The sequence below is a fragment of the Saccostrea cucullata genome, unplaced genomic scaffold (genome assembly GCF_032062105.1).
Source record: "Saccostrea cucullata isolate Sc308-1 unplaced genomic scaffold, CSIRO_AGI_Scuc_v1 ctg72, whole genome shotgun sequence".
Classification (NCBI taxonomy): Eukaryota; Metazoa; Mollusca; class Bivalvia; order Ostreida; family Ostreidae; genus Saccostrea; species Saccostrea cuccullata.
Genome location: NW_026918900.1, coordinates 1,119,402 through 1,132,997, shown reverse-complemented (window position 1 = coordinate 1,132,997; position 13,596 = coordinate 1,119,402). Strand labels below are relative to the sequence as shown.

General features: G+C 31.7%; 1 protein-coding gene across 1 annotated transcript in view; it reads right to left on the bottom strand.

Moving 5' to 3' along the window:
• Positions 1-552: 552 nt before the first annotated feature.
• The window catches only part of LOC134274864 (uncharacterized), a 34,510-nt gene continuing 21,466 nt past the window's right edge, over positions 553-13,596 (bottom strand). The window contains exons 2-6 of the mRNA XM_062757113.1: positions 11,715-11,815; positions 11,222-11,374; positions 1,762-1,838; positions 1,387-1,452; positions 553-853 (exon numbers count right to left, since the gene is read on the bottom strand). Coding sequence (XP_062613097.1) covers positions 705-853; positions 1,387-1,452; positions 1,762-1,838; positions 11,222-11,374; positions 11,715-11,815 — 546 coding nt within the window. The 3' untranslated portion in view covers positions 553-704. The remainder of the gene's footprint in view (positions 854-1,386; positions 1,453-1,761; positions 1,839-11,221; positions 11,375-11,714; positions 11,816-13,596) is intronic.

The following is a 13,596-nucleotide window of genomic DNA, read 5'->3' as shown; positions in this document are numbered from 1 at the left end:
TCGCCCTTTCACACTTGAAAACAATTTTGGCACGTTTTAAATTCACCCAGTCATAGTTTTGTTTAAGAAATTATACTGTATTCTTTGAATTTGCCCCGTTTTAAATTCGCCCAATTGAAAGTATGGCGAAAGGAGCGAAAATAAAACGGGGGCGAAAATTTCCCTGTATACAGTAACTATTTTTTACATGAACGTTTCCAATCTCTTCAGAGAATCAATTTTAATTTTTGGTAAACTTTTACTCACTAATTACTAACTAGACATAATAATCTTGCTTGTTGACATATTTTTCTTGCATGATAAGATAATTGCAAGTAGAGGGCATAAATGTGCCATCTTCAAAAAACAATATATATATATATATAACAAAGATATCTAAATACATGCACTTTAAATTGTACTTAGTAAGCATAAGTATAACAGAGACACTTGTTATAAATAAAGCAGAAATCAACTGAAATACATCATAAAATAAACATCCTCAATTTAGATTAATATAATATCAAAACTCGTTATCTCAAACTCAATAGGACCACTAAAAAAAAATGAGATATCTGACTATGTGAGATATCGAATGCAAATTCATAAATAATAAGCAGATGGGATTTCCTGATCACTTTGAAATATCCTTGATATTTGAGATACCACTGTATGAGATATCAATGCTCAACTGTACTTATCCTCTTTAGATCAATTATTTCATACTAGTTCCTTTGCTGGAGAGCTGACTTATGAGATGTCCCCCTTTGGGTACAAGTGACCTTATTATTTCTGACCTGACCTTGACCTCTTGATTCTTTGTCATTCACCTCACCATTGAGAGTTCTCTTGATCTTGGAAAGATGTCTTATACCTGGAAACAAAACAACATATGGATGTACAAAAATAAATCAATGTATATCATTTATAAGTACATATACTGCGACTTTGAGGATGCCACCATATACAATGTACCTGGCAGTGAAGGGCTTCAAATTTTTACCCACACTTTCACTTCAAATAGCCCAGCATATAACGTGAAGGAGTAGTTGCTTCCCATTTTCAGCTTCTTAGGTGAGTCATGGCCGAGATTCAAACTCATGACCTTCCAATCAATGAGTGACCACTCTACCAACTGAGCTACCATGATGGTCAAGTTAAATACATGAAAAGTTTACAGAAGAATGGACAGACAGATGGACAACAGACAAATTATGGACAATGGATAACAAGTGCTCAGAAAAGCTCAACTGACCTTTCAGCTTAGGTGATCAAAAAATTTTTATTCACATTTGAGTATTTTGAAAAAAGAACAGTTTTTGAATTTATAACAAAAGGCAGTATGCACATATATATATATATACACGTAAAAATTAAGGCTTCTCTAATGGTGTTTTATTAATGTACCTCTATTAATATGGTTTTCAATTTCTTCTGTCTGTAAGCAGTTTGCAGTATGCATTTCTTGTAACTCTGAAAAAGATATGAATATTTACACACATAATTATCATACATGTACATGTATCCACAGTGTCAAAAAGAGAGGTAACAGAATGAATTCAGTTCCAGGTATGACTGCTTGAAGCTGGAGTTTGACAGTCAATACTAGTTTCAGTAAAAAGAGCCATATCAAAAGCATTCTGACCCAGAATAAGATAGATCAGACTAATTAATTGACCTTCAAATGAAAGGCACATACTTTTAGTACTAGTTTTAATTCCAGCATTACATGCCCAAGTGTTTGTATATTTAAATCATGTAAATTAATTAACAACAGTTTACCTTCAATTTCCCTCATGAAATCCGAGTTGTCTTTCTTTGAATATTGCCGACAGTATGCCTTGATGTATTCCATATGTCTGTGTAAAAAAAAATCAATTCTTTATCAAAGAAAGTAAACATATGAAGCTAAGTTTAATATTTATTTCAAATGAAAAAATCAAACAAAACAAAGTGAATAACAAGCTAATTCAGAGAATTCGTGTCCCCCGCTTAGGGAAAAAGTCGGCTCCCCCTGACTGAATTTGTAGAATTATTAAATGTATACATTTACTGAATAAATAAAATACAAGTATGTCAATATGCATATAAAGATTTTTGATTGCTTATTCTTTATTATGCGTATAGAAGATTTTTTTATATGGAATATTTATCACACTGTAATGAGATTTTATAACCTCATAAATTTTTCATTTCACATGCTGAATACTATTTTAGTTACAAAAAAAAAGTATTTAAAAAAAAAAAGAAAGAAAGGTTCGCCAATTTCCTTTGTACCTCTCACTTTGGAAGCGAGAGACATAACCACTATACCACGGAATCGCTGCGGAGTAGAGTATATGCAGAACTGAAGTCACATACATGTATATATTCATGTTTTCATGTTATATATGAAAATATTACACAATCCATGGTGTTTGAAAGCCTTTATTAAACAGTTCTTAGATGTAATAAGAACATTAAGTCCGCCGAGAACCTGTTTTATACGCATAACTCTCCTCATGCCCCTGCGCAAAAATAGCGACATGTAATACTATAAGACTAATAAAACAAACGGGGCGAACATTGAGAGGGGCGAGAGACGTACCTAGGGAGTTTTTGAATATAAAATTACATTGCATACTCAAAATCTTCTTGAAATATCGCCAAATGATAGTGTTACACACAGACAGAATGTATAAATTACGACCTTGACATTGACCTTTTAACCTCAAAATCAATTTCTTCTCTAGGCCACAGGGAGTTGTCATGTAAAATTTCATTGCAATAGCTCAAATGGTTCTAGAGATATCGTGTGGAAACGAAAGTGTTTTAACACACAGAATTTGCTTATTTATGACCTTGACTACCTTTTGTCAAAATCAATAGGGGTCTTCTTTAGTCCATAGGGAGTTGCATGCAAATTTCATTGCAAAAGCTCAAAGGGTTCTGAGATATGTGTGGAAATCAAAGCGTTACAGACAGACAGAAAGACATCTGTACTTGATATATATGCAGGTTATGTGACTGACAAATTTATGTGACTTTTTCCAAAAAAATTATGTGGCGCAAAACATGAAATCAGAGTAAATGTCTTTTGACTTATGAATATTGCTGATTTTTTTAGTGACACTTCTGAATGTTTTTTATTCCATGTGTCTGTTTTTTTAAAAAATCAAATTTTTATTAAAGAAAATAAACATTCAAGCTTAGTTTAATATTTATTTCAGAAAACAAAACAAAACAAACAAAACAATTATGAGGAAAAAAAATTATCAGAGGAAAATTTTGACTACTGTAAAATTTTATTTATAAACCTGGATCCCATCCCATTCATTTTGAACAAATAAAATATGAAATTCAAAAGTAAAAAAAAGAAAAGCCCTCAGTAAATTATGCACCTTACAAGTTTAATTGTTTTCACAAATTTGCAACATTTTGTATCACTTTTTATGATTGCACTTTTGGTGAACACTTAAGAATCCCATGAAAATGATGGGAGTGCTATCATAAACAGACATCAGGAATGGTGAAGATGTGTAGGGCAAATTCAATGCACTAAAGAACAGGATTCTTTACAATCAAAATCGTAAGGATTTTAACAGTGATCATGCATTACATTAAATCAATATGTTTCTGAAACACTTTAATGCTATACCATGTTTACGTACAGTTCTGTCATTTGGTTCAAACATTTAACTGAACCAACCAGTCTGACTCTAAACATCACTTTAATTTATCAAACAGCTAGTCATATTTAAATTCATATAAACATAAAAGTTTTTTAAGTCTTAAGATTTTACAATGTACTTTTAGAGGGTAAAAACTTTAGGCCCCGAAATGATACAAATCTCTCCTACAAGTGGTCCCCTCCTTGTACATGTCAGATGTACACAATTTAAATACAGTCAAATCTTATCTAATACTCACTGAGACTGAGAACAAATCTTTTAGATATCTGAGGCTAAGAGATATCCAGGATAAAATACATAAAGAGTAAGTAATTGGGAATTCCAAATCACTAGGCCTTCCCCATAGCCATGATATTCAAGATATATGCATGCAGTGTTCAAGATTATGAAGTTCAGCTCTATATAATTACAGTTGAACATCAGTATCTCAAACAACATCAAATTTTATAGCTGTTTTATAGTGTCTGGTTTTTTTCTCTTTTATTTAATCCTAAGTTCTGCAGAAGAGGTCACTTTTCGATCTCAGTTTCACTTTTTGATACCGATCTCACTTATCCTAAGAATTTTTTTTTAGAAAAATAAGATTGATATCAAAAGTCTGAGCCCATCTTAGTTTTACAGGCCCAGAGCCAGAATCTCACACATGATAAGAAATGGACTCATAATGTATATGAACAATAAATCTTTATGCAACATATATAATAAAATTGAAAAAAAAAAACTTTTTACACAGTTATAGAATTAAATTTTGTTATAAATCAAATAATAACGTGAAAGCAAATTGCAAAATTAACAGACAATTAATACTTAGATTACAAAAAACTAAAAAAAACAGTAAAATAATGTACCTTAATGGATGACATTACATCATCATTATGCACTTAGAATTATTGATTTTTATATAATGTTTGAAGTAGCTAGCTGTTATGACACCAAGGGTTTATTTGTATTTCTCTAGATGCTGTTAAAAATTGCATGTACTGTAACACTGAATCTGCAAGGCCAAAAGAATTAGTTCATATGAAATATTTATTAGTGTACTTTGATGTTACTTTTAAAATGGCATTCATGCAACAAGAAGTTGTAATCAAAAAAAGCAATAATAAACTCCTCATCTCATCTCTCAGCTAAATGTCTGCCAAGATATTACAAAAGATTGTAGTTTTTCAATTTTCTTTCTAGCTACGATCACTTGACCTCTATGTTAAAATCGTAAGTACAGCTGATTTTTTTCTTTGATCTAAATTGTGTCTGAAGGTCAAGGTTATTTACTTTAGTGGATCTTGAGGCACTGAACATAAAAACAGCTGTAGGTGTATAGCAGTTTATTTAGGGATGATGACCTCTTATTAAATCTGGTGAAAATGAAGCCTGTAGCAGGAAATTAAAAGATGTTTATCCTAGCTCCAGCTTACGAATTATGTAATGATTGCTTAATTTGACCCAGCCTAAAATACACATTTTCTCTTTGGCATTTCATTTTAAATTGATAAATTTATATTCATTTTCTTATTTATTAATACTTTCTTCAAAGATATAAAACACACTATGAAATATTGAAGGTATTGAACAGTAATGGAGTTCAGATCTAAAGTCCATACTCCAAAATTTAGAGCAGTATTAGGGACCACTAAAAACATCTGAGGTGGGATCAGGTGCCCTGGAGGAGTGAGCATCCCCTTTAGACCAGTTACACCCACCGTGTGGTCCCTTACTCTAATTTTATGGATTTTTTTTTCTCTGTCTTTGCAAAAAAATAAGACTGTGGTAGATGCTTTCAAAGAATGAGCCATGCATTAAAAAAAAAAATATTTTCTTTAAATATCTGAAGCCAGGCATAAGTTTTCTGTGAATTGAAAGAATGATTAAGAGTTGCTAAACAAATTATAAGCTTCAATCACCAAGATCCTTAATGGCATATCAAATTATAGTAATCACCTATGTTCTAAAGGAGATATTGAAAATGTTCAGTATAAAATTTGAAGAACATGACACAAAGATGACTGACTGAATCAGCATAAAAAAAAAGATATATACTCCTATGTAAAACTTTGAACATCATAATGATTTGAACAAGAGGCCCATTATCTGGGCCACATCGTTTCACTTTCCTGAGTGGTTCTTGGGTGATTTTTAAAGATTCTATATATTCCAGTAAAACTTTGATTGGCCATTTTGGCCCCACCCTACCCCTGGGGGTCATGATTTGAACAAATTTGAATTTACACTATAAGAGGCCCCCACATAGTTTCATCTTTCCTCCCTTTTCATGAGATTTTAAAGATTTTTCCTATATACTCTATTTAAAACTTTGATCTTTTGGCCCCACCCAAGGATGCTTTCACACTAAGTTTCCACATGCTTTTCCTGGCCCAGTGCTTTTTGAGAAGAAGATTTTTAAAGATTTTTCCTATATATTCCAATGTAAAACTTTGATCGGCCATTGTGGCCCCACCCTACCCCGGGGGTCATGATTTTAACAATTTGATATCTACACTATCTGAGAATGATTCCACATGAGTTTCATCTTTCCTGGCTCAGTGGTTCTTGAGAAGAAGATTTTTTAAAGATTTGTTCCTATATATTCCTATGTAAAACTTTGATTCGGCCATTTTGGCCCTACCCTACCCCTGGGGGTCATGATATTAACAATTTAATTTACACTACCCAAGGATGTTTCCACATGAGTTTCATCTTTCCTGGCCCAGTGGTTCTTGAGAAGAAGATTTTTAAAAATGGCATTAATTTTTCTCAAATTCATAATTATCATTTGGAAAAGGGTGTGGCACTTCATGAACAAATAAAATCCCCTTTAACCAAGGATACTTTGTAGCAAGTTTGGTTGAAATTGGCCCAGTGGTTCTTGAGAAGAAGATGAAAATGTAAAAGTTTACCGCCCTACCGACAGACAATGGACAAATTTTGATCAGGGGCTCATTGAGGGCTTTGGCTCAAGCAATTTTTTTCAATATCTACAAGCCGGTACCAGGCATAAGTTTTCTGTGAATTGTTTCTTCAATCACCAAGATCCTTAATGGTATATCAAATTATAGTAATCCCCTATGTTCTGGAGGAGATACATGTATTGAAAATGTTCAAAATAAAATTTGAAGAACATGACACAAAGATGCACAATCACTGATTGAATCAGCAAAAAAAATTTGAAACTCATGAAAGAACATCATAATGATCAAAAAGTGTCTGACTCAAGTGACCAAAAATAACTCTTATAACATACATAAAATGTGAAAATGATTGACAGAATTTATAATCCTTCAAAATCATGCGAACATGCATCTATACATGATGATGGCTACCAATCAAACTTACTGCAGTTCTTCCTTGTTCCTTAGTCTTTGAAGATTACATAACACTTCATTCTACTATGTGCAGATTTTCTATGCTTTTCTCTGTACTTGTATTAATCAGTCACTTCTAAGAAATTCAAGGCTTTAAAGTTTCTTAATCTATACTTATGTAGATAACTTAATTCATTATCAATTAATCAAATAGGTTTACGAGTTTTAAAAAAATATTTCTGAGAAAAATTATGAAAAAAAATATGCTGTAGTTGCATAAAATAATTGACTTACACATGATTATCATGAGCATAATTTGGTAAAATCATTTTGACTCCTTTATTAATCTAAATACAATATATGAGGGTTTTCCAGTAAAATCTTGGACAAAGTAGGTAGAAAGAATTTCCATCACCTGAAGAATTGCCACATCAATGAATGGAAAAATCGTAAAGAGGGGCTTAAGATTCCTTTTGTAATTTAGCTTACTTTAAATCAATTTTAATTCCACATAGGTAGCCAGAAGTCTCTGTCGAGACTGTAGCTCTACTGGTTTGTACTGATCAAAAACCGATGCACAGAATTATGTATCTTAGTGTAGTCTACTTGTGTGATAAGTTATATTGAAATCAGCTTTCCACAGAAAATTCTACTTTTAGTAACCATGGCAACACCGTTCATTGAAATCAAAAACCGATTTTTATTTAAATTAGTGTTCTTGTGTGCCACTGATTTCTATGTAAAACATTTTAAAGGAATTTCTCACAAAATTCTATTTTTAGTAACCATTGCAACACCGCTCAGTGAAATCAAAAACCGATGCACTATTTTTTGTATCTTAGTGTAGTCTACTTGTGTGCCAAGTGATATTGAAATGAGACTAAAACTGTAGAAAGAGTAGCGTTTTAAAGGAATTTCTTTCATTTTTAGTAACATAACATCGTTCATCAAATCAAAAACCGATGCTTTTTATGTATCTTAGTGTAGTCTACTTGTGTGCCAAGCAATATTGAAATCAGACCAAAACTGTAGAAGGAGTAGCGTTTTAAAGGAATTTCTCACAAAATTCTATTTTTAGTAACCATTGCAACACCGCTCATCGAAATCAAAAACCGATGCACTATTTTATCATACATGTTAACCTATTTTGATGAAAAATAGGGAGATTCAGACCTCAAAAGCGGTAGCATTGCGCGCGCGTTGTTTTACGTGGCCATGTAATATACATGAATGTAGCCTTAAATGAAACCTACAATAATTAATCATATCAACTTTAACAATTTTTGAATAAATTGTACAAATATTTTTCATGCTCATCATTTTGCTTGGATTAATTGCTTTTAACTTAGCCTTATGAAGAGTGATCTTTGCTTATAGCCTAGAAGCAATAATTCTGAATGTTTATTCAGTTGTTACAAAAACAAATGATGACATGGTTTAAACCAGATTTTCCTATCTTTCGTTATATAAATCACCCCACCCAATTTTTGTCTTTGATTTCTATTGACTTTATTGATAACATTGTGAACTCCTGTGCTTTTATAGACGATGACAAACGTTTTCATCTAATTCTTAAAAGCTGTATCTCCTTTTTAATGGCAATGATGTTGACTAAATTTATCGTAACCAATGTAATCACAGATAATCTTTGCTGCTGTCGTTGTCAAATTCGTGCTTGAAATCTATGTACACATCGATGCGTTTGTATGCTTCCGAGTCAAATCAAGTTTTATGAGAGTGGCAAAAATGGCCCAAGCGAACCAAAAATACTTAAGACGCAACTTTTGTAAGATTTCGAAAAATCGGTAGGCGGAAGATGGAGTTTTAAATCGGTAGAGTTAACATGTATGATTTTATGCATCTTAGTGTAGTCTACTTGTGTGCCAAGTGATATTGAAATGAGACTAAAACTGTAGAAGGAGTAGCGTTTTAAAGGAATTTCTCAGAAAATTCTATTTTTAGTAACATTGGCAACATCGTTCATCGAAATCAAAAACCGATGCACTATTTTATGTATCTTAGTGTAGTCTACTTGTGTGCCATGTGATATTTAAATGAGACTCAAACTGTAGAAGAGTAGCATTTTAAAAATTTCACCAAAAATAACTTTTATAATACACATAAAATGTAAAAATGATTGACAGAATTTATTCTAATCCTTGCAACACCGCATGCAAAAACCGATGCACATGCATCTATGCATGTGTGCCATGATATTGAAATGAGACTACCAAAGGAATCAAAAATTAATGCAACATCGTTCATCGAAATCAAAAACCGATTGTTCATTAGTCTTTGTGTGCCATTATATTTAAATAACACTTCATTCTTTCACTATTTGCATGATTTTCTATGCTTTTCTGTATGTACTTGTATTATATCAGTCACTTCTAAGAAAATCAATGCTTTAAAGTTTCTTAATCTATACTTATGTTGATAACTTAATTCATTATCAATTAATCAAATAGGTTTATGAGTTTTTAAAAATATTTCTGAGAAAAATTATGAAAAAAAATATGCTGTAGTTGCATAAAATAATTGACTTACACGTAATTATCATGAGCATAATTTTTTGGTAAAATAATTTTCCATTAGAAAAACTATGCATTATAACTTTTTTTTTATTAATACAATATCTCTCTCATTGCCATATTAACGGGTTGTTTCAGTAAAATCTTGAAGGAAAAGTTATAGGTGTCTCTGACTCTATGGTACAGTGTACCTTGACCTACTGTATCCCCTGAAGAATTGCCAAATCTTCAAAAAGTGAATGAAAAAAATCATTCAAATAAATGAGGGGCTTAACATTTTTCCTTTTTTAATTACAAGCTCAATACTTTCTATATATCAATTTTTGCTAAAATCAAAATCTGCACATTTGAAAATCAGGTGAAAAAGTTAGAGAAATTAAGACAACACATTTAGTGAGCACTGTCAAGATTATGCCTTTCATAAATATAATGTAAACTTTTGATAGATAACATTGAGGTTTACTGAAAAAAAAGAAAAAAAAACCCATTGAGGTATACTTTAGATGCCATAAAAACAGTAAGTCTAAAATGCCGGTGAGGATTGGCATCTCTGCACTTGTTTTTCGAAATGACTAAAACCAAGAACAATCCCATGTCTCTTCCTCTATATATGGATCAGTTTATTCTACAGAAAACCTGTGTTTGACAATCTGAATTAGGAATATACATATGTTTACAGTTAGATTTGCTAAAATTAGTTAAATTCCTTGAGACATAGCCATCCCTGCTTATATTTCAGAACTCAGTCTGTCAAAATCAGGAACATGGAGTTGAAACAGCAGCCAGTGTACTTTCATTCAATAAACTTTATCTTATCCAATTAAAAGCTTGCAGACAGTTGAAGATTCATGTATTCACATTCACTTGATTAATGAATTATGAATGACCCAAAGTCTCATGCTAAATTAATGATACCTTAACTTAAATATGAAGACACGACATAATTTCCTCAATGTTAACGGCCATAGATTCACATCTCATTTTTTTTCCATAGATGCTTTAATGAAATGCATGCTTCATCTATTCATTGAGATGATGAAAGATTTGATCAAGAAGTTTAATTTCCTTCTGTTCACAATAATATTTTTTTCCCGTTCTCGACAGTGACTCACTTACGACCACATATATGTACTTTACATCTATGTGCATTTTCTCTGCCTTTTTATCGTTAATAACATACAGCATTTATTGCACGAACTTCTTGTAAGCCTTGTATTACTTAAAGGTCACAAGATAATGCATTAATCCATTAGTGACTTGTAGGCTTGTAAAAATGACTTTCAAAGCTTAGCATTTTCTATATAAAAGGATTATCTATATTCTTGTTGAAGCTTACACAATAATAAGTGGGTTGCTTGTGATGGCTCTAACATTTTGATGCAGAAAATGTGAAAATTCTGACTTTTGCACATCGATCAACAATCTGTTGGTAATGTTCGTCATAACACATCACAATAAGCAGTAGAATTAAGATGTTTGTACAAGCATTCATTAAATTTTGTATGAATTTTGTTTTAAGAATAGGTAGTTTAAAATTTGCTTTTCTTGAAATAAATCAAAAAGCAATACATGATAAAAAAAAAATCTTTGAAAGTATATAGAGATTTATACATGTACATCTCTAAATACTTACAAAGATTTTTTTTAGAATATAAATATTCCAAAATCAATATTATCCCACACCAATTCCCCCTCCCCATCCCCACCCCCTTGTGCCCACCTCAATCTATAAATATTTTACCTCTGTTCTTGGTTCTCGTCTGACACCAGTCGTCTGAGATTGTCAGAGAGTTGGGTCAGTTGTCGACTTAGGTACAATATCTGGTTTTTCTCCTCCGGAGTCATGAAGACAGCGGCAAAATTCTCCTTCTCTCTTGTAGACAGGTGGTGAAATCTACTCAGAGAAATGTTAAACAAAAAAACATTTCATAATCCATCAGATAAGTTTGCATGCAGATATAGCATTTATGTTGTATTAAAGTCACTGTACACAGGGAAATTTGACACTCCCCCCCCTATTTTTTTATTTTTGCCCATTTTGCCCTACTCACAGGTGGGCAAATTTAAAAGCAGGGCAAATTATTTCACAGAAAAAAGTAAATTTTCTTAAACAAACAAAACTGTGACCAATTGAAATTTTAAAATGGGGCCAAACTGTTTGCAAGCATCAAAGGGCAAAAATAACCTGATTCAATGTAAACAGTATTTTTGTAACAATATGTCTATGTACAAACCTTTTCTGAATGGTTGACCAAACTATTTCCACCTGAAGTTTGATCTGAGTCAATCCTTCTTCTTTCTGTTTATAATGTTCTTTCATACCCTTCACCATTTGCTGTAAAGATAGACAAATTTTAAATTATATTTAAAACAAATTGTAGATACACTATAAAATATCAAAACTTATTTGTGCAGTTTTTGATAATTTCTCAAATACAAGGATTATGACCAAGTGATTTGCAAGTCTCAATGTGCGAAACTAACTTATAGTCTTTTGGTATTACATTTCATTTTCTATAGACCGCAGCAACTTCATGGAGTTTTAGTAACATTTAATGCTAAAATATTGAAATTAAATAAACGTATTTGATGTAAAATGGTGAAATAATTACACTTTCCAGTAGTTTTTGTAGTGGATAAAAGATTACAACAAGAATCAAAAAACACGATATATAAAACAACAGCATTGATAAACGACTCAAACATTGAGATCTCTGTCTGATAGACAAGAGTAATAATAATTCCCGTTTACTTTAAACGGTTGACATGTTTCTTCTGCACTGTTTTGGTGTCCGATTAAAAAAACTAACCTCCCCTCATGTTAAAAATAAAATATTCAACACTGCATACATCGTGGAACAAATTATTATAACTAAGGGGTGACGGAATACATCTGTAATACAGGGTTTTATTTAAACTGGTCTTCCTTTTTGTGGTTTGTTTATTAGAGACAAGCTGGGAACCATATTTAAAGAATTCCTATAGACAAGTCGGTCTATTAATACATGTATAGGACTAGATTTTCTGACATTGTCTACCGGTCCACCGTTAATTTCGCACACTGAGTCTCAATTACTCATTATATTCTTTTGGTATTACCTTCAATATCTTAAGTCCTCAGTTAAGTTTGTAACATTTACATCATTAAATTTGATTGAATTAATATTAAATCTGGTTCTGGATCACCAACCCTGGCATAAGAGATATATAAAAACCATACATATCTCTGCTGGCATTAAGTTTTAATTTGACATGTGACTTGAAAGGGGGCAATTAAAAAATACTGACTAAAGAAAAAAACAACATAACAAAACAAAATATATCTCTTTAATCATCTTTGATGTCAAAAAAAGAATCTTCTTTTACATGTAGGTGCTGACACTTTATCCATCGGAATGTAACACCTTGTCTTGAACAAAACTGAAAAAAGAAAATAGGCTATATATCTATATATGGTTTCAAAATCAATTATTCTTTAATAGTTACAAAAAAGTTATTTTTTAGACTATTTCATTGCAATCATTTAAAACGGACCAAAACTGTGGAAAGGGCTTGTCCCGAGACAGTTATTAAAAGATTATTTTGACTATATGGGTCACTTGCTTTCTTTAGAAATTAAAATGCCTTCAGCCTTCATCCATCCAATGAAAGTAAAATAATGTACTCTTCTCTAAAACAATATATAGATAAAAGGTTCTATCGATAAAATGATGAATGTCCTATGGACTCAATTTACATATATATGTGTTGATGTAACTCTGTGATGAGGGCTTGTCCCGACAGTAAGATTATTCTAACTAATTAACAAGAAAATTTTCTATAATTAACAAGAGCTTACCTCATAAACAGTCGCTTGTTTATAGTTAAAGTTTTCTAATCTACTTCGAAATGCGATAAATGATTAAAAACTACAAGAAAATGTGCCATTACAAGTTTGTTTGTTTTGTACCTGGCGCCAAATTGATAAACCGAAAGTAGATTCTAAGGTCAGAATATGTAACGGAGAGTTTAATTCCGAATAGCTACGGTTTGATAAATGAAATTAATATTTTGAATAAATCTACTTATATTGTAAACAAACTAGGCATAACGGATACAAGTCTGTTAGAATGAAAA